Source organism: Solanum pennellii, chromosome 1, assembly GCF_001406875.1.
Source record: "Solanum pennellii chromosome 1, SPENNV200".
Taxonomy (NCBI): domain Eukaryota; kingdom Viridiplantae; phylum Streptophyta; class Magnoliopsida; order Solanales; family Solanaceae; genus Solanum; species Solanum pennellii.
In genome coordinates, this window is record NC_028637.1 from 98383527 (window position 1) to 98405456 (window position 21930).

The following is a 21930-nucleotide window of genomic DNA, read 5'->3' on the forward strand; positions in this document are numbered from 1 at the left end:
CTTTGTGTGAATCTTTGTAAGAACATAGTTAGGAATAATTGTGTCTTACACTCAAAGTCTATATTAATCAGTCAGAATTAGTATAGTGGACAATGTTGCATCTGCTTAGGCTCGGTTTTAAGTAATAGGAGGTATTACTTAGTGTTTGAGATTAGTAGGTTAATCTCATGTGTAAATTGTGTTTTTACGATTGCTTGTGAAGTTTAGTGAAAACATTTTGAAAATTCATATTACGACAGGTCGTGGTTTTACTCCCTTGAGCAAGGAGGTTTCCACGTAAAGTTGTGTGTTCAAGCTTTACTTTTAGCATTTGTTCCTTGTCTGTTGTTGACATCGTATAGAGAACCTCGTCCTAAAGTAATTAGTGGACGCGTACATTCCAACAAGAGAATCCTAAATAAGCAACCAATTGGCTCTCTCTCTCTCTCTCACCTTGGTCGCTACCATAGAGTTTAGAGAGAGATTATGGGTTTTTTCATCAAATACTCTTACCACATTGACAGATGAAGAAGGAGAATATGAGCTTGAGTTTCTAGTATTCTTCATTAGGACTATCGGTTGAATGAGGCTACATAGATGTACAATTCTCAAGCTCAATTCAAGTTAACCAGAATCCAACACAAGCTAATTGTTTTCAGCAAATTTTCTAGTTCCAAAAAAAGGTGTATTTACATTATCCATGGTAGGGCATTCAGGAAATACAAGGAGAGAGGGAGGTATCGAGCATAACTTTTGAGATTGAGGCTACTTACAAACCATATAGGATATGTATCAGAAGGACACTCTGCAGAAGCTTTGCAACAATAGATGCGACAGAGATGCTGGTGTGAAACCTAGGATAATCCCATGCTTGATTGCCCATCTGAGAAATGATGCAACAAATATTGCTAACAATCCCTGACTGCAACTATAACATTTCTTCACATCCTTAATCTGTAAGATGTGCAAACTGGCAAATACGTAAAAGAATCATTAGATTATTCCATTATTTAGGCTAGAGACACAAACAGCTTAAATACTCCCTACTAAAAAGAGGGTTCAAATTGCAAGAGAACTCATCTAATTTCAGATATCAGACTCTTGATTTTGTTTATTGAAGATATGACAATAGGGTTTAACTCAAACCCCAAAAGCTAGTTCCTGAGGGGAGGAATCCATATAAGTAGACCACCAGTTTATTCCCCAACCAATTAGTACTCTAACCCACTCTAACAGAACTAAAACTCAATCAGACATATTTAGGAACTATACAAAAATTAATATGAATACACTTTCTTAACATTAAAATATTTTTGAACATGTTTGAAATGCCACATTCAAAGAAGATATGACACCTTCTTTCTTTCACGCCTCATAGTAGGCAGTAAACCACGGAATTTATGTCTATCCCATCACTTCTCAGATGGGCTATACCAAGCATGTGGTGTGAGGGATGGAATATAGAGCAAATGCAGAGTCGTACAACTCAAGGCTGGGCAAGTTCCTAAGGATCCACCTGCCCACTGTTCATTGACATACATATTAGGCAAGAGTTAGAAATCAATAGACCTCACTATAATTATCTTCAGTTGACTGTGGCTGTGTCAGAGATATTGTTCGGGGTCAGCTCTTGTTGCTTGAATTAGTTAGGTACTCGTTCACCAGCAATATCTGTGGGTTCATCTATATCCATATTTTCTGTCGAAACATTGTCAATATTGTCTTTTTGATCATCTACATATGCTTGGGAGCTAACTACATCCCCCATCAAATTTTTATGCTTCAGATTGCCTGCCAAAAACAAAGAAATGGGTTAAGGCAATCAGTACATGTGAGGACGAATTTCAGATATGTTTGGCCTACAAAAATTTAAGCCTGATGCATCAAGATTTTCTACAACTAGACAAAGCTTAAGCTATCAATGGAACAAACTGTTAATAAACTTTCATGTGTGTGGGGACACCAGAAAGAATCACCAGAAGAATGAAATTTGATCATTATGTTGTTCTAAATTTGGAAAAGGACCATCACGGCCTCTTCTTTAAAAAGAATTCTCCTAGCATCATAATTTGTTTGGTATAGTTCCTATAAATGTAACAGATGTGGCGCATGCTTTCTCAAAATGGATAAAATTGATATCAGATCAATCAAATCCATGCACGTACTGAACATGGAAAGATTTAGGCTTTTAAATCACAGCAAACTTGATTAGCACAATGAATAATATTATAAACCACCATCTGATCAACTATCTGATTAAAGTAATATAAGGTAAATGCATTGTCAAAATACCCATCCAAAAGGTGCATCCACTTGACGTTGAGTGAAGAAGTTCTTTAACACGAAATAAGAACCGCTCCATAGATCTCTTGGTGATGGGGATTTTGCTGGTTATTGCTGTTTGTTTCATGCCCTGCCAGAAAGAAAAGAAAATACAAATGGAAGTCCAGAAAGATGTCTAGGACACAACCAATGAGTATAACCTGACCAAAACATATGGGATTTCTGTACAAACCTTTGCGTCTGAACAAAGCGTCTGGATAGTTCTAGTTGCTGTCTGAAGCTCTCTAACCTGGTAATAAATATAGAGAGGCTCCTTAATCTAAAGTCAGCGTTTTCGCATCTACTATAGTTCAAGCCAGTAATTCACTCATCTTACCATCTGAATTATTTGCTCACGGTGCAATTCAAATTGCCCCTGTAAGAAGCCAAAAGCTGAAGACATTTGTTAATTCCAGTTAGTTTCCAAGTTTTAGGACTGCAGCTTTATTTATTTAGTGCAGTAAATTAGTCTTTTTAAAGTAACTTGTTTCCCTAGTCTTTAGGAGTTCGTTTATTTTCAGCAGATGATGTGTTGATGTAGTTGAAGTTAGTGATTTATTATAAATGTAAGTCTTCATTGCAGTGAATAGAACTAATTTACCACATCAAATTCAAAAGTTTTCTTTCTAGTTCTTTGGTCCTTTTTTCTATCTTTATTTCTTCATATTCATAAGTGATTTGTTGTTCTTTTCCGGTTTTCACTCAATTTAAACAACAATTGGTATCGAGCATTCTATGGAAGGAGAAGCAAGTATTTCTTCAATGAACCACCAGCTTTCAATGGAGAAAGTTATCAGATCTGAGCAGTTAGAATGCAGACATATCTAAAAGCTTTGGATCTCTGGGAGGCTGTAGAAGATGATTATGAAATTGTTCCCTTACCAAACAATCCCACGATGGCACAGATGAAAAACCACAAGGAGAGAAAAATCATAAAATCAAAGGCAAAAGCATGCTTGTATATTGCAATGTCATCCACCATCTTCACTCGTATCATGTCCTTAAAGTTAGCAAAAGAGGTAAGGGATTATCTCAAGACTAAGTATGAAGGAGATAAAATGATTCGAGGGATGCAAGTGCTGAATCTGGTATGTGAGTTTGAGCTGCAAAGGATGAAGGAAAGTGAAACTATAAAGGAGTATTCTGACCGACTTCTTAACATAGCAAATCGTTCAGATTGTTGGGTACCACTTTTAACGATTCAAGGATCGTTGAGAAAATCCTTGTAACAGTACAAAGATTTGAGACTACTATTACAACCTTAGAAAATACTAAAGACTTGTCTAAAATTTATACTTGCAGCGCTTTAAGTGATTTTCAAGCACAAGAGCAACGACATGTAATGAGACAAAAATGAGTTGTTGAAGGAACCCTACTAATAAGACAACAAGACGATGGAAGAAACAAGAAGCAGCTGAACAAAAAGATACAAGTAGGGAACAGTGATAATATTGCGAAAAGCAAGAAGGCTAACTATCCCCCTTGTCGGCACAATTGGAAAAAAGGTCACCCTCCTCTCAAATGTTGGAGGAGACCTGACGCAAAGTTCAGCAAGTGCAACCAGCACGGACATGAAGCTGTAATTTGTAAATCCAAGACTCGTTGAAGCTCAAGTTATTGACCGAGAAGAAGAAGATCAACTCTTTGTTGCAACTTGTTTCACATGTCTTGATTCAAGTGAAAGTTGGTTAATCGACAGTAGTTGTTCTTATTATATGAAATCTGATAAAAAGTTGTTCATAGAGTTGAGGAACACAGAGAGAAAGAAAGTTAGAATTGGAAATGGTGAGTGTCTTTCTGTGGAAGGCAAAGGCATCATAGCCATTACAAGTTGCTTTAGAACTAAGTTTATTACAGATGTTTTGTGTGTCCAGAATCCTTCATCGAAACCTGATAANATAGAGTTGAGGAACACAGAGAGAAAGAAAGTTAGAATTGGAAATGGTGAGTGTCTTTCTGTGAAAGGCAAAGGCATCATAGCCATTACAAGTTGCTTTAGAACTAAGTTTATTACAGATGTTTTGTGTGTCCAGAATCCTTCATCGAAACCTGATTAGTGTTGGTTAATTAATGGAGAAAGGATTCAACATGTTCTTTAAAAAAGGTTTGTGTGATAGAAGATCCATCAGGCCATGAAGTATTCAAGGTCAAAATGGAGGAGAGATGTTTCTCGCTCAATCCTATGGAAGAGAAGCAAACGGCTTTTTTTATTTCAGACAACTCTACAGAAGTTTGGCATTAAAGAATGGGTCATTTTCATCATAAAGGTATATAATGTTGATGCAAAAAAAGAAACATGTGAATGATCAACCATTCATACAGAATCGTTGGTCAGATTGTCAAGCTTGTTTACTTGGCAAGATGAACATATTGCCCTATCCCAAAATAACTTGGAGAGCATCAAAAAGGCTTTAGCTAATTCATATAGATCTATGTGGACCTCATAGAACACCATCATTAAATGGCAGTCTTTACTGCATTGTATTTAATGATGACCTAACAAGACTGACTTGGATATTTTTCTTAAAATTCAACTAAGAAGTTGCTGATGTGTCAATTTTAAAGCAAAGGTAAAAAATCAAAGTAAGTTGCACAATTCAGACTTTAAGGTCTGATAATGGGAAAGAGTACACTTTAGAGCAATTCAAAATATTTTGTGACAAAGCTGGTATAGAACATCAACTAATTGTCCCTTATACTCCACAATAAAATGGAGTAGGTGAGGAAAAATAAAAGTATAATGGAGTTGACAAGGTGCACGCTACATGAGAAAAATCTACCAAAAACGTTTTGGGCGGAGACTGCCAGAATTGTGATGTTTTTGCAAAATAAACTTCTTTCTAGAGCCGTGAAGGATAAAACACCATATGAAGAATGGTATGGTCATAAACCCTCATTACAATTACTTAGATTTTTGGTTGTTTTTGTTTCTTTTATGTGCCACAGGTTAAAAGAGATAAACTTGATAAAAAGGCAGTTCCTAGCATCTTTACAGGTTACAGAACTGTTTCCAAAGCATATAAAGTCTATCAACCTCAAACGGAGAAAATTCTCATAAGTAGCGATGTTCACTTCGTTGAGGACCGACCAACATTGGAATTGGGAGAATCCCAATAGCAATCCAACAATTGACACTCTATTAGATCCAAAAGATCTAGTAGATGATCTTCCTGTTAGAGTCACGAAGTCGATCTCTGATATCTATCATAGATGCAATATTGCAATTTGTGAGCCCGCGAGCTATGTTTGAGGAAGCAGAAGGGAATGAAAAATGGGTGGCTGCTATGAAAAAGGAGATGATGATGATGGAAAAAAATTAGACATGGGAATTTGTTGATAAACCTCAAGATCGAAAGATCATTGTTGTAAAATGGATTTTCAGAACAAAGTTGAATGCAGATGGATCCATAAACAAACATAAAGTGAGGCTTGTGGCAAAGGGCTTTGCTCGAATTTTTGGAGTAGACTAATGAGGAACTTTTGCACCAGTTGCTTGACTTGACACAATCAGACTACTTCTAGCCATTGCAATGGAAAAAAGTTGGAGAGATTATCAACTTGATGTTAAGTCGGTCTTTCTCAATGGTCTTCTCCAGGAGGAGATTTATGTTGAGCAACCAGATGGTTTTGTCATCAAGGGACAAGAAGACAAGGTTTATTTGCTAAAGAAAACTCTCTATGGTTTAAAGCAAGCACCAAAAACTTGGTATAGCAAGATTGATGATCATTTATATAGTTTAGGATTTAAGAAGAGTCTATCTAAGTCTACACTTTACATTAAGGGGTCGTTTGGTACAAAGATCAATAATGCAGGGATTAGTAATACAGGGATTGGTAATGCAAGGATTAGTAATGCAGGGATTATTATTATGAAGTGTTTGGTTCATTGTTTTTTAACTAGTTTTGTGTGTGGTTTAAAGCTCTACAAAAAAATTCTTTCCAATTATACCCTTGAGTTGTTATGGGATTTTTGTATTTCCATGTAATTGGGTCAAGGTAGATAATTGACGGATAATATTATTTTTTCATAGCATTTTTAACTAGATAGGAGAATAAAACTTTATTATCATATTCACTACGTTCTCACTTAAATTATTTGAGAGTAAATAATTGTCATCTATAAATTGGAGTTAATATCTCAAAATGTCACACAACTATAATAATATATAGGGAAAATTTATTGAACTTTGTTTTGTATCAATAAGTCTTTTAAAAAACTCTTTATCATATAAAAATAAAAATAAACAATACATATAGCAAAATTAATTAAACTATTTTTATGATCGAGATGTTTTATTTATATGTATATGCTCTTGTTTTAGACTACTTGTGTAATGTTTAAGGAACTTCCATTAACAGACAATATTTGACTTATGAATTGTTCTTAAATTCATATATCAACATTAGCATATTAGTCGGATTACCATATGTTATATTAATAATAAGTAGATTAAATAACTCATGTTTTAGAAACAAAAAGTTAAATCTAAATAATAAAATTTGCAAATTAATTTATTTATACAAATTTATTAGTATAAATATAAAATATAAAATCAAGAAAGTAAACAAAATGATTAAAAGGATTTGAGGGGGTATTGTTGTCTTTATCTAGATTAGTCCCATGGTATTAAATTAATACCACCAAATGGAAGGTATTAGTTATACACCCTCTAATACCATGTAGGGTGTATAACTAATCCATGGATTGATCCAAAATTCCTACCAAACATAGAATTAAATAATACCACACTTAATACTTGGACTATTTTCCCTAATACTCCCTACCAAACGACCCCTAAATGTTCAGGTGCGGACATACTTATTATTTCTTTGTATGTTGACGATCTATTTGTCACTGGAAGTTAGACTTGTCCTATAGAGGATTTCAAGTTGGAAATGATGAAGGTCTTTGAAATGACAGATGTTGGAATGATGGTATACTTTCTTGGCATGGAGATCAAACAAAATGAAGACGAAGTGTTCATTTGCTTGAGAAAGTATGCTCAAGAAATTTCATATGGAAGATTGTAAGTTACGAGTCTCCAATGAACCAAAAGAAAAGTTGTCCATAGATGATGGAGCAAAAAAGGTGGATGAGGCATATTATAGAAGTCTTAATGATTGCTTAATGTATTTGACTGCACCCGTGCCTGATATACTGTATGCACTATGCAGTGAGTCTTTTGTGTTGGTTCATGCCTTGTGCAAGTGATTTACACTTGAGAGCAGCTAAATAAATTGTCAGATACATCAAGGGAACTGTCAACTATGGTGTTAAGTTTCACAAAAGTAGGAATTTTAGACATCGAATTTTTCGATAGTGATTGGACTGGTTCATTTGATATGAGGAGTACTTCGGGTTTTTGTTTCAATCTTGGATCAGGAACTCTCTTGGTGTTCCAAGAAACAAGATACAGTAGCACAATCAACAGCTGAGGCAGAATTCATTACTGCAACAACAGCTGTAAATCAAGCACTATGGTTGAGGAAAATCATGTGTCATCTGAGTATGGAGCAAAAAGAAGTGACTGAGGTTTATACTGATATAACCAAGCTGCAATTTCTATTGCTAATAATCCAGCTTTTCATGGGAGAGCTAAGCATTTCAATGTTAAGTTGTTTTCTTGAGAGACGTGCAGAAAGATGGAGATGTGAAGCTTCTTTACTACAAAAGTCATGAGCAGGTTGCTGACATTTTCACCAAGCCCGTTCCCCTCAGCAAGTTTGAGTTTTTCATAAAGAAACTAGAAATCTGCAGATCCTAAAGCAAGGAAGAGTTTTAGTTTCTATGTTTTAGGACTGCAACTTTTTATTTACTACAGTAAAGTAGTCTTCTTAAAATAACTTGTNGAAGCTTCTTTACTACAAAAGTCATGAGCAGGTTGCTGACATTTTCACCAAGCCCGTTCCCCTTAGCAAGTTTGAGTTTTTCATAAAGAAACTAGAAATCTGCAGATCCTAAAGCAAGGAAGAGTTTTAGTTTCTATGTTTTAGGACTGCAACTTTTTATTTACTACAGTAAAGTAGTCTTCTTAAAATAACTTATTTTTCTAGTCTTTAGGTTTGTTTAGTTTCAACAGATGTGCTGATTTTTAGGTAGTTGAAGTTACTGCATTATAAATGTAAGTCTTCATTGCAGTGAATAAAACTGACTTGCCACTTCAAATTCAAAAGTTTTCTTCTTTCTAGTTCTTCGGTCCTTTTCTCTATCTTTGTTTCTTCATATTCATAAGTGTTTTGTTGTTCTTTTTCTGGTTTTCACTCAATTTAAACAACTTCAATACATCATATTTTGTAACAATCACAAAGATGAGGTCAAAGACTACACCCTCCCTTAACTGAAAGAAATAAGTCATTGTACCCTGACCCGTGATAGAGGTAGGTACCTTTGAGGAAAGAGTCAACAAACTTCCCACCAAACTTGACAGCAATTGCACGGAGGTTGACCTATTAGTCAACACCAATTATGTCAGTAGCATAAAGCTAAGAGGCAATGAAATAAGAAATTTAAGCAAGATAACCAACCACCTTATCATGGGTCTTGCACAAATTGACTAAAGAAACAACCACATTAACAGATTGTTGTAGTTTCTTCAGAAGGCATTTGACATCTTCCACTTCACCACCCCTGGCTTTCTCCAGAAGTGAAATTTCCTTTACCTAAGCAAGTAAAGAAAAACATAACAATTATTTTCATCTTGGAATTTCCATCTGTTGATGTGTAGCTTCTAAATGATATGCAATATTTTTGGTACCAACCAAGCGGTTAATCATGGCAAGGTTCTCTTCATGCTGCAGCATCAATTCATCATCAGTCAACGTCTTTTTAAGAACACATAAAATATTTGGGGAAGATAATGCACACAGAATTAAGCGCATAGTGGAAATCTTACCAGTACCCGGTACCAAATGAAAAATGTTGCAGGACAGAGAGTAGAAAAACGACAGTGATCCTCCAATGCAGATCTGTGTGATGAAACCTGGCATTTAAACAGAATAGGACTAAGTTAGGGTTTTCCTAGGAGCGTATCACGGTTACAGACCACTAAGCATATTATATGCTAACATTATCTAGAGACTGAAATCCCATGACCAAAAAATTATAGAACATTTTTCAGACATTGCATTTCAATTCTTACAATATAAAGAATATGTAAACCTTCACTTAAATCTTGCCACTTAATATGCAAATATAGCTGCTCTCATAATTTTTCCAATATTTTTGAAGCAATCAAAATGTAAATGCACTTGGCCAGGTGCAATCAAACAAGTATTGCATAGTCATGTAGTAAGCTTATTTAAAAAGCTAAAGGAGGTTATAACGAATCCTTAAGGTCTCCATTTATACCTTTGAACTTGAAGCATGTTGGATAACAGATAGAAGCTCAGCAGAAGGTTTTGATGCAATGTGTTAAAAACATAGCAAAGTTTTAGCAGAATTTTAACAGATAAGCTCACAGCAGAAAGATTTGATGCAATATGTAACAAATCTAGGAAAGTTTTCACTTTGCTTCAAGCACAACAAATGATCTGTCAAAGAAATAATTATGTAAAACCACCTAATATATGCACCTGGGGCAAAACAGAGCAGGCAAGCTCACATAGGGAATCGGAAGTGGACTGGCAATTTTCCAAGTGAATTCGTAAAAGCTTTTGAATTACCTCTGCCTGCAATTAAAATAATAAATCAGACTAGCAACCCTAAAATGAAGAGAACATATTGAACAGTCAGCAGTCATCCAAGAAACATGATGCTGATGTTTGCTGTAGCCACTAGATTAACCTACTCTGACTTTCTGACCATCTTCAATGTCATTAACACCATCACACTTTTGCATCAAGAGTTTGTAAGCAGAACTGCCCAGCTTCTTGGACAGAAAAGAAAGTAGCTCTTTTGAAAAACCTGTACGAATATCTTCTCCAATATCGTTGAGATCGTTATCTAGGATAGTCCGGAAAGACACAATAACTGATTCCAAGCTTAACAATACTTCGGAAGCCAAAGCAAATGAGACAGCACATGCTGCAAGGAAAAAAGTCAAGTGGTATGGGCTAACATATTCTTCAATGGTAAATGAAAGAAATATGTGATCAAGAAGAAGAAATTCATAAGCAGCATACCTGCATCAAAGATGATCCCAACAAATAAATATGCACCAGCATATAAATAACCTATATCTCCTGGTGATGGAATCAATTGCATGCCTTGGAAAAAGCAGTCTGAAATGCTGATTGGCTGGAATGCCTCCAGAAGATCAGAAAGTACTGACCTGTCTCTCTGAACATTAGGTATGTTTAACGTCTGCAGTTGAGGCAAAAGGAAAAGAAAACAATGAGAAACAAATTTGATAAGAAATTCTAGGAAAGAAAAAAGAAAGGTACTTCCCCACCCTCCATTTCCTTACGTTCTGCTTTTTAGACTGAAATGTTTTACCTTGCCAAAGCATTGAAGTGTCTCTTTTATGACAGATCTAGATACTGATGGTCTTAAGCTTGTAATGTTGAGTAAATCAGGATTTCCAGCAAAGGCAGAATGAGTTCTCCAATGATCTGGGCATGTGTCTGTATCTGCATAAAATCCCTGTAAGATATTCTAAAATTTGGCAATATTTCTTCCAAGGCATCTGACAAAGTCAGCTGTAATACCTTTTCTAACACCAGATACTGCAGAATCCAAATGTCTTCTAAGGGAAGGAAATAGTGGCTGAATTTTGCTTATGAACTCTATTACTTTCATCTCACCAAAAGCAGGAGGAACACTCATGCGTCTAACCAATATATGCCTTCGTGGACTGAAGTAGTCCAGCTTTTTGTTTAGATCCCTCAGAAAATAAAGACAAAGGGGCAACTGGTACAACCAGGGAGTTAGATATTCTCAAAAATTAAAGTCTAAAGACGAGTACATATAAATTTACGCACCGATTTCCAAATATTATAAATATGAACAATTAAAGAGGAAGAAGGAACTGAAGACGGGTGTGAGAGATTCATATATACACTAGTGAAGAGGGCATGACTAAAGGAGCTCACTGAATACCTCAGAAGCTGGATCTGCACAGCAGGAATCCTCAGTCTGCAATTGAAAAACCATACTGAAACAAGTTAGAAACGCTATACAGGCCCAGCAATGATTTCTGGCAGCTATTATATGAATTTACAAAATTGCAAAGATATCAAGTGTCGACTTAATATCAGAACTCTCTCTCAGTTCAGAAAAATCTCCTCTTTTTGTACTACTCTTAATTGAAGGAAAATATAATTGAATAAATTGCCAGAATAGAACGAGATGTACCTCAAAACTAATGGCCTAAGAAAGATATGTCACTTTTCCTTTACAAAAATTATAACAAGGGAAGGTTAAAACAATACAAGAGGAAGATGCAAGTTAGCAATGAAACATATCAAGTGATCACAAGGGCTGAGTTAGTAGACAATCAATCAACTCATAATCAGAACAAAAGCCTATATGCATTTGGTTAGGAAACTAATTATGATTATTTAGATGTGTTGATTCAACAATAAGTACAATACTACAATATTAACTACTTTCATCAGAGTAATATTGTGGCTGTTAGTCCATAAGGTGTCATTCCTGCGTGACAACCAAATATTAAGCAATTAATGAATTTGATAAACATTGATGAAATCAGGTAAATAATTCAAATCACACGATCCCCAAGTCTTTAATCAAATAACTAATTATTTTCTTTTGAAAAGGTATCTTAGAGTTCAATACTCTATCTACTTAAAGCATTTTGTGCTCAATAGAAAATTGTGAAATGGAAAATATCACGAAAATGCCTAAGAGGTGTACTCATGGTAATGAACTCTCAATTATCTTCTTAACTATCTAGATGTTTGACTAACTCATGATTGAAGAAGCAAAATACAGTTCAATAATCAAACAAAGGATATGTATCAAGATGATACCCCCAGAAAAGTAACACCTCAGTGGCTATTTGAAGATTTTGTGTTTTTTAAATTTAAATTATGCAGATTTAGATTGTGTTTGAGAGACAATGTCAACCCTTTTTTGCTACCCCATCTTTTAAATAACATACAGAAGACCTGAGATGTAAGAAATACCCAGCCCACAGTATCCAGATAGAATGGCCAGGAGAAAAGGAAAATCAAATGAAGGTTGTGCACTTGAGGAAAAAGGATTTGGAAGAGTGACAGTAGCAAATAGACCCATATACATCAGGCACTAACTTGTTCAAATGATAAACCCATTGAGACAACGAAAAGAAGGAACTCATTAAAACACAAACACTACCTTCTGAAAAGCTAAAATAGCAAAACAATCCAGCAAAAGAGGCCTGAATTTGTGTCTTTGTGCTTCGACATGCTCCACAGCAGTAGAAACATCTACATTCGCTGACATATTAACATTACGTGGTTGGTTCACTGATGGCTCAGGCGCACTACCTTTAGAACACGTTCCAGAAGGAGCGGTGCTTGGTTCCTGGCTTGGAACTGCACCTGCTTTCCTCAAAACATCCATGATGGTTGGCTGCCTAAGTTGTCCATCAGTAAGTGATGCTTGGCTGCTCTTCTTCTCTTTCTTCTTCTTTTGTGATGGACCAACATTACCATTACCATTACCATTCTTCATCTCCTGATCTCTATTATGATCAAGTTGGTTCGGCGACAAGGACTCCAGATGAGGTTGGAGTTCAGGTAAGGAAAAAGAGCATTGTTTGAGGGAAATGTTTAGCAAGCTCTCCAAAAATCTGAATTGGTAAACTTGTTAGTTTTATGAAGTTCTGTTGTCACAGCATGATTCTTTATTGAGGATAAAACTGCCTTGTGGTCAAATTTATAATACAGTTGCTGATGCATATGCATATTGCAGAGTAAAGTTNTCTGAATTGGTAAACTTGTTAGTTTTATGAAGTTCTGTTGTCACAGCATGATTCTTTATTGAGAATAAAACTGCCTTGTGGTCAAATTTATAATACAGTTGCTGATGCATATGCATATTGCAGAGTAAAGGTGCCAGAGAGAAAACACACATTAAGGAAGTGTATTATAGCAAGATAACACATTCATCCAGGTCTGACATTTGTAAAACCAAAGTATAGAATGAATACAGATGAAAGTTAATCATTTGAAACTTTTATAATTATGTATTTGTATATCCTTGTAACCTGGAGGAATAAAGATTTTATAGAACTGCTTCAAATCACTTTGCAACTAGTGAAGACCCATATAAGTTGAGCAAATATTACCATGTACAGAGTGATTATCTTATTCTGATATCTCACAGAAAATTCAGAAGTAGTGGGTGTTCCCTATAAAATACCGGGACAATGCATTTCCTTTTACCATTAAATGTTATTAGGTATAGGATCTAAGAAACAGATAATCATCCTTCACAATTTGTTTGTGACAGATGCACGATGAACAGAGTTGACAACTAGTTAGGAGATTCAAAAGGGTCCTCAAAACCTATGGGGGTCAAAAGTTATATCATGCATCCATACAAGAAAAGGACATGTGGACATACACAAGGTTCCTCAACCGCTTAAATAGTTTAAGAGTTATCTCCTCTCTTGTTGCTTGACTGACTGCACTACACTCATCAACAGCTTGAGTACAGAAGGCATTGAGCTACATGATATACCCAAGAAGTCAGATAGCATGCTTAAACATATCAAGTTGTCAGATATAGATTACCAACATCACTGGCGAGATTATCAGCACTACCTACCAGTTCCCGCAGCCAATTGGCAGCATAGTACAATGATAGAATAATGATTTGCTTCTGCTTTCCACTTAAAGATCCCCAAAGTGGTTCACCGAAGAACTGATACAAATATAATAGACACAATTAGCACATGGAAGGCATGCAGCAGGCATAACATTATCACGGTATAAGAGTACAACTCTCCCACCAGATGGGAAGAAAGAGTTTGAACCATCAAGTTTCATCAACTGCCAAGTGACTAAATATTGTTTTTCGAATAATTCTAGCTTAAGGGTGAAGGATCACCACACTCCAAACTTGAACAAAATGGTAAAGCCAAATGTACCAACTAATTTCACAGTGAGTGTGATTGAGATGGTTTGTAAGAGTAACTGAGAAGGCACTGAATCCCACCTTAGAGGAAGGAAGGTGTATAGGACAGCCAAGAAGTGCATCAATTCCTGCAAGAGATCCTTGATTTGCCAACCCCTCAATCTAACAAAAGATTTGAGATCAAATATAGAACATTCAAGGATTTAGAGGATGAAATTCTTTTTGAAAACTGAATTATGTACTTACTGAAGATAGCAAAACAAAGTTTGCCGGAAGAATTTGCAGTGATGAAGCAGCCCTGCATGAGTTGTATAATATGTGACAATCTATGCAGAATAACAACACTGATAGGCAGAAACTTACCAGAACGTAAATATATATCAATAAGTCTAAGGTTACTTTGGTGATTTTGAATCAGATAGAAATTTGATAGAAATTCAGTTTTAAACAGCAAAGGCATACTAGGAGAAATTTTTATCATAGACACTGCAAGATTACAGTGTGGTGCAAATGTCAAATTTTCCCTCAAGCCCATACAACATCTTCAAGGTGCAATGAAACATCTCCTAGCTGCATTGTTCTTGCACAATTCATTTCATAAGTTAAAAGAGGGCAGTGGGACTAACTGCTAGATGTATATAGTTAAGTCAAAACCGCTCCACAATTTCTGCAAAGGTCAGCGTTCCCTCTAACTTCAGAAATGTCCTTGAAGTGCAGCAAAATATCTCCTAGAACCTTTTAATAATATTTCATAAAAAGTGAAGGATGAGCATAACAGTTTTCCTAAGATAGTCAGGATAATATCTGAGTAAAGCAGAGCCTAAGAGCAGGAAATAATTCTGCACTAAAGAATTCCTTTCAGATTGTCAATTTTAATTCCTAAACCTGATAATCAAAATTTCAAGCTCCCATGATAAGTTAGTGATTCTCTGGCTTCATAGTATCAAGCCATTTAGTAAAAGTGAGGTAATAAAAGTAGGTGTGTCCTCTCATTTAATTTTTGTTTGTTTCCATACTTGAAATTCAGTATATAGGGGTGTATAAGCTTTTCAAGCAGTAAGATGAAGAAGAAGAATTACAAAATTACCGCAAAGAAGAGGATACAAGTGGCAAGATATTGAGACATATAGGAGATATGTCTCCGTCAAGGTTCATCCATAAGTCTCCTGCATACATACATAGGTCAAAACTTCAATTGATGATTAGTTAATGGAAATTTGCTAGTGTAAGTTTCTGGAATGCACCTGTGGAGCTTACCTTCCAAACCACAATATAAGTCGTTGACCATAAGCTTCCCACCATCGAGGTCACACAAAAACTTTGATTCGAAGTCCCCAACATGTTTGCTTGTCCTGTGAGTAATGCACATTTTATGTACTGTGTTGTAAATCTTTGTGGATAATCATGTGCTTACCATTCCACTATGGCTGGATGAAGTGCTTTTTTCTTCAATGTTAAAGCCAGTTCATCATAAAACATAATTAATGGTAGTGGTAGCTGCTTGCAAGAGTTCATAGATGTTTCCAAGAGCTCCAAAGCTTCCTCATGATTTGACTCCTAAACCAAATCTCAAAATCAATAAATACCAAATCTCATAAGTTGGAAGCATCATAANCATAGATGTTTCCAAGAGCTCCAAAGCTTCCTCATGATTTGACTCCTAAACCAAATCTCAAAAATCAATAAATACCAAATCTCATAAGTTGGAAGCATCATACAAAGTAACAATGGCAAGAAATTTTTAAATAGAAGCTCAAATATCTGAAGTATCATGAAAAATAAAATAGGGAAACACAACATGAAAAACCAACTCAATGGGAGACATCTCGGAAATTTTACAAGATAATTTCTTCTTTTTGGGAGGGAAGGTAACATTTGTGTACATTGACAAGTTAGTACATATAACTCTTGAAACCTGTGTGAAGAAACACACAGCTTGATATCTAGTAATTTGTGGGAAATATCAAATATAGCAAATGGCTAAGTAGTTTTTTGTTTTAAAATGCAANGTTAGTACATATAACTCTTGAAACCTGTGTGAAGAAACACACAGCTTGATATCTAGTAATTTGAGGGAAATATCAAATATAGCAAATGGCTAAGTAGTTTTTTGTTTTAAAATGCGATCAGCACAGTTACTCTCATTAATCATCAGAAGTTGTGAAGGCCAAAAGGGAATATTACCAAGCACTTTAATGATGATATATACATGTACTTGTCATGCTCTAAAATACAGTGTTGAAATTAGATTATGATATTTTTAGATGATAAAAATGTCTACCAGTAAAGGAACAGAAGATGTTTTGAAGGACAGGTCAACAATATAATGAAGATCAGATCTGACTGTATTATTTTCCTCTGGTTGGTGTAATATGAGTTTTGTAAATGATGTGGAAACTTTATCACGGTGTGTAGAAAGCTTACATAGATAGGTTAAAGTTTTCCTCATTTGGTTGTATGGATTTTTGGAGAATGCACTCGGGCATTTGTGCTATATCAATATTACTTACCATTTCAAGAAAAAAAAAGTTCACCAGTAATCATACTGGGAAATTATTTACTGTGATACCAACATAGAAGAGATCTACCAATAAAAAGACTTTCGCCGTAAGCGATATTGAATCACATTCATAACCTAGAGCACTAATAGAAAAATTTAAGATAGTCAGCAAAGCACAATATCTCACAATACAGTGTATCTGAGTAGAACCAAATGTAGTCAGTACCTTTTCATTTCCTCCACTTTCTCCTATAAGTCCTAGCTACCACTAGACCTCCATTACTGAATTCACATAAACCATATTGCTACTATTGGCACTAGAAGTTGTACTCAGATTCATTTTATAATGCCAGTTGACTAGATAAGTTTGAAACGTTAATTAACTTGTCCATTATATTAGTTTTATTGTAAGAAAATATTATAGTAATAGCTGGAAGTTAATTTGACATAGAAAACATAATATCGAAATTCAATTTTTTGAATAATTAAATGAATTTGAACTCTAAAAAGCTGTTTAAGAACGAATGGTATATGTTGGAATATTTCAAATTAATTTTGAGCCTCACTATAGATAAGGGGTTTTGGTCATGCTTTGAATATAATTTTGAAGTATGTCTTCTGGTTTCTATTAGTAGTCCTCCCTTTTGAGAAGACTACACAATATAAGTATTAAATGAATGATTAGCTAGTGTGTATACTGATATATATGGCTACTAACAACAGTCAGAAAGACAAACTTCAGCATGAAAGGATTGGAACAAGGTCAAACAATACATAATTCAAAAATAATGCAACATCATGTTGTTTAATTTGAACAATTGGAATAAGATAAAGTTGCCTCAAGTATCAGCAGGCTACCTGAGATGATGGAAGATGTTTCGTAGTTTTTGCATCCCCAAGGTAGGATACTATTTTAAGAGTTCCAATTAAGCCCATCTTCTTATAAGTAAGATCGGGATGACTCAACTGCCAGAAGATTTAAAGAGGATAAGTTGTCATTGTGACTCAAGAGAAGGATACTGTCACAATTCCTAGAGAATGTCATATTATCCATTTACAGATTTACCTGCTTTCTCACAATCACTAGTAGTTCATTTGAAATAGGAGATCCAAAGGGCCCTGTACTCACTTCAGCAGAAAATGCCAGAAGACTGAAGACTTCATACACCTGAAACATAAAAAGTGCTTCTCAAAGACAAGCCAGGAAATGGCTCATGTCATGATGCCAAGAGAGGCACGGCGATGTCTTCACCAACCTTATGCAGGTTTCCAATACTAAATGTCTCCAAGTAATCTAGGATGCCTGAAAAGAAGCATAAAGATAAGCATATAACTAAATTTATGGCAAAATTTTCTAGTCAGCATTAATATTGCTCCAACAAGCACACCATTTATATGAGAAGAAAGTGGAATCAACTCCTGTGAGTACTTCGAGGCTAGGAGGACCATCACATCCATAGCAGAACTCACTTCATGACTTATCCCAGAGCCCACATGAGTAATTAATGTTCCAAGGACCTTCAAATAAAAAACAGCTAATTACACTTGGGGCATGCAATACAACCTTTTGCATTTACTTCCAAAATTAGGAGAAACTATTTATTAAATGCTTCAAGAAGACAATCTTACTTCCTGTCTTGAATAACTATCCACAAGGTTTTTGAACAGATCTGTGTACATGCGAACGCCGAATTCCCGTACTTTATCTTCTTTGCAAGCCAGTAAGTAATCAGAAATGGAAAGGAGGGTAGGAAGATAATCCTAGTATAGAGCAAAATAAGTCAAGTACAAAGAACTGCACCAATATAGCTTGCACAAGAAATAGGAATATAAGGTTTTGCACTGCGATGATACCAAAGTGTAAACCATACCCGAGTCAAATCTGTATTCCCAGAAACACATTGATCAAACATAGTTTCCACAATACAGCCCTCAAGAATTTTTTTCTTCAGTAACTTCTCAACAATCTTTTGTAAAGGCTCGTTGTTCATGTATATAAGCGTAAGCAACCATATGTCTATGATCTTATGATCCTGAACTTTCTCTAGGCTTTTCAGTTCATTCAATGTCTCTTGGCAAATTACCTACCAACAATTCACCATGTATAAAGAGCAGAACAGATGTAAATATTTATGCCTACTGACAAATGACTCAATGAAATTATCAAGTATAAGGAAATAGAAATTGTAAATCCCACTTTATTAAATCGAAAACTTGTTCGCAAGGCATCAAGTATTGAAGCTTCTGCATTGTTGACGACTGACTTTCCCTTCATCTTACTTTGTTGTGTGGTCCAAACTTTTGATGCTCCAACAAGTTTCAGTTGATGTCTGATGTGTGAAATAATCCTACGAGTATTGGTTGGTGTAGCCAAAAGCAGTAAGAATCTCAATAGGTAGGGCGTATGCTCCGCATCAATAGTTCGGATACAAGATAACGCCACTGTAATGACCTTTTACAAGTTTCACAAGAAAAGGAATTGTTATTAAGGTGAAAGTCAACATTTAGTAGATCGGCCACTGATTTTAATACATGTTCAACAAAACAACCTGTTCTTGCAACATATCATCCAGATGGAGGTTAGAGAAACAATCAAGCATGGGAACAATAATTGAAGAATCCTCTTGAAGCATCTCCTGAAGCGAATCTACAACTGTTTTGTTGTTTTTCTCCCCAATAATCTCGGGCAAGGACCCAATTATCTCCTTCTTCAAATGAACCGGGCAAATCGATAATACTTGAAACAGTTTTTCTGTAAATGCTTCTGAATCTACAAGGAAGTCAAGCCACCTGAATTGGTTAATAATCAACCTTGCTATGTCTTCTTCAAGACATAAAGAAGATGATCTCCCTCCAATATTTCCAGCAGGGTCCACATCAAAGTACTCAGGAAGCTTTTCAAGCAGCAAGTTTTGAATGTCTGACTGGACTGCAGGAACCAGTAGCAGTACTCTTGCCAGGCTGTCACTCCGTACTGATCCAAGTCCATCTCGTTTTGAAGGTGTTAAAATGCTGTTGTAACCAAATAGTTGCAACAGTTAGACATGCCGATGAGAAGCTTTCTCAAGCATTATTTTCTTATTTTGGAAAACGAATAATAAACTTATTGTTCCACAAGTATTTTGCATCTCGTGTTTCCAAGATGCCACAAAAAGCCTTTATTTACCATTCAAGATCAAGTTATTGGAAAGCATAAAAATGATACCTACAAGGGCTTCCCATGAATGAATCTAAAATCCCATCTGTTATAAGTGACCAAGTAAGAAATAATATTCTACATTTATCATTTCCATTATTTCCTATTCGAAGATTCGCAGTCCCTAGCCAAAAACCATGTATCACCCTTGAGACGTCTGGTAGGCGGTTAAAAGCTAGAGTAATACCATCTTTTTGGGTTGTGATAAAGGAGTTCACTTGTCANATCTGTTATAAGTGACCAAGTAAGAAATAATATTCTACATTTATCATTTCCATTATTTCCTATACGAAGATTCGCAGTCCCTAGCCAAAAACCATGTATCACCCTTGAGACGTCTGGTAGGCGGTTAAAAGCTAGAGTAATACCATCTTTTTGGGTTGTGATAAAGGAGTTCACTTGTGATTTAGACTCCTGATATTCTAAACACAAAAGTGCATAAAAAGAGAGTTGCTAATATATTTGGCGAAGTAATACAATGTTCCTCAGGAAACGTACATAAATTAAAACAAAACAACATAAAGCTCTTTCATTGCTCAAAATATTATGAATGTTCATTGATTTTCAACTCTCATATATCTGTGAGGTTGAAAAAGTAAAATGTCCACACAACCCCTCTCTCACCCCACAAAATAAGATAATGCTCTTTCTGACCCAACTTAAGTCCAATTTTAATCCAAAGTAAACTCTTATCTATGCAAATTTCAAATTAGTTTACACGCTTAAACCTTATCCACTGATGCTTTGTTTCCACCGACGTTCTAAGATGCTTTACATTTACTTACTAACGCAATATACAAGTAATATGGGAGGGAAGGAGGGAATTAATGAAAAGAGAGCAGTCCTTCATGCTCACCGCCGAAGGTTACTTGGAGAGTTGATGTAAGACGAGAGACCCAGGAGGAACTCAGACTTTAGAGAGGAATCAGATGAGAAGAGACTGTTGAGTTGGTTCCGAAGCTTATGTAGATCAGATGGTAGACAGGGCGGACCCGAGGGGTTGATCAATGTACAGCCGGCATCTGCTAGAACTGAAATCATTTTCTCAATAGAATTTACAGTTTGTGACTGTCTTAACTTTGGCGCTTCCGATTCCGATGCTGTTTGCGGAACATTTTCCTCGTTTGCGACAGCGGATTTGGGAATTTTGCTGGGCGGAGCAAACGGAGTAACGAATCCAGTTTTCAATTTCGCCGGACGTTTGCGTGGACCGATTTGCTTGTTCTGGGGAAGAACCATTATTCTTCTGCTAGGGTTTCTGAGTTGAAGATTGTGTTTGAAGCTTCTGATAATGGAGGCAAAAAGGCGCCAAATTTTTGAGAAATTTTGAAATTTAGAAAGGAGGATAATTTATATGTTTAGCCCGAAATTGTTCTTAAAATTGCAAACTTTGCCACTCATGGTTCATATTTTGCACTTAGGCCCTTTGTCAAATTGGGATTTTGTCCATCAAGCCCCCAAACTACTTAAAGAGTCTTTACTGACCCCTAAACATTTTAAAATTGAACATAACACCACGAGAGTGTGGGTGTATCTTTGGGCTTTTCTACTTTTTGACCCATAACCTTTCTTTTTCTCTTATTTGTATCTTTCCTGTTTTGTTATAGCAACAATAATATACCCTTCAGTATAATTTCATATGGCAAAAATCGAAGAGGGTGATATACGCGTATCTTATTTCAATCATTATAAGATAGAGAAGCTAAAGAACCGTTGATTTAGTTATTTTGCAAGAAGTTCAATAAATTAAGGCACATATCACTTTTAAAAAAATATATAATATAATACAAGTTCTCAAATTATATCTCGTGATTAAAATAAAAGGATATGAGGTCTAGCTCTTTAAAAATAAGTAGGGGCGCAAAATTCAAAAAAAAACACTTGTGAAATAACATGTCAATGGACTCTAAA

The 21930-nt window shown here is 35.5% G+C and overlaps 1 protein-coding gene across 3 annotated transcripts; it reads right to left on the reverse strand.

The window, feature by feature from the left end:
* Window positions 1-504: 504 nt before the first annotated feature.
* On the reverse strand, window positions 505-21344 carry LOC107012651 (Fanconi anemia group D2 protein homolog). Of its 3 annotated transcripts, none has more exons than XR_003578149.1 (32): window positions 20876-21344; window positions 19373-19835; window positions 19021-19275; window positions 18695-18907; window positions 18453-18584; window positions 18212-18341; window positions 18080-18126; window positions 17890-17991; window positions 17682-17789; window positions 15738-15880; window positions 15581-15675; window positions 15411-15489; window positions 14570-14621; window positions 14405-14485; window positions 14015-14110; window positions 13811-13914; window positions 12578-13034; window positions 11339-11374; window positions 10948-11149; window positions 10736-10863; window positions 10423-10603; window positions 10089-10324; window positions 9874-9969; window positions 9195-9281; window positions 9061-9093; window positions 8830-8961; window positions 8688-8748; window positions 2639-2694; window positions 2495-2551; window positions 2272-2392; window positions 1549-1770; window positions 505-949 (listed from the first exon to the last, which is right to left on the reverse strand). XR_003578149.1 is itself a non-coding variant. In XM_027916806.1 (31 exons), the coding sequence occupies exons 1-31, from the start codon at window positions 21256-21258 to the stop codon at window positions 1622-1624; spliced, it is 4521 nt and encodes a 1506-aa protein (XP_027772607.1). In that variant the 5' UTR covers window positions 21259-21344; the 3' UTR covers window positions 1257-1621. The 3 variants fall into 3 exon arrangements, 1 of the variants encoding a protein (XP_027772607.1); XR_003578148.1 differs by having other exon boundaries at window positions 10736-10869; XM_027916806.1 differs by lacking the exon at window positions 505-949 and having other exon boundaries at window positions 1257-1770; window positions 10736-10869.
* Window positions 21345-21930: the final 586 nt, after the last annotated feature.

Excerpts from the sequence above, each read along its gene's own strand:
- LOC107012651 (XM_027916806.1), bottom strand. The coding sequence starts at position 21,258 with ATGGTTCTTCCCCAGAACAAGCAAATCGGTCCACGCAAACGTCCGGCG. Across the intron at positions 19,276-19,372 it reads ATGATATGTTGCAAGAACAG|GTCATTACAGTGGCGTTATC; the intron begins GTTGTTTTGTTG and ends AACTTGTAAAAG. Across the intron at positions 18,908-19,020 it reads CAAGTTTTCGATTTAATAAA|GTAATTTGCCAAGAGACATT; the intron begins GTGGGATTTACA and ends AATTGTTGGTAG.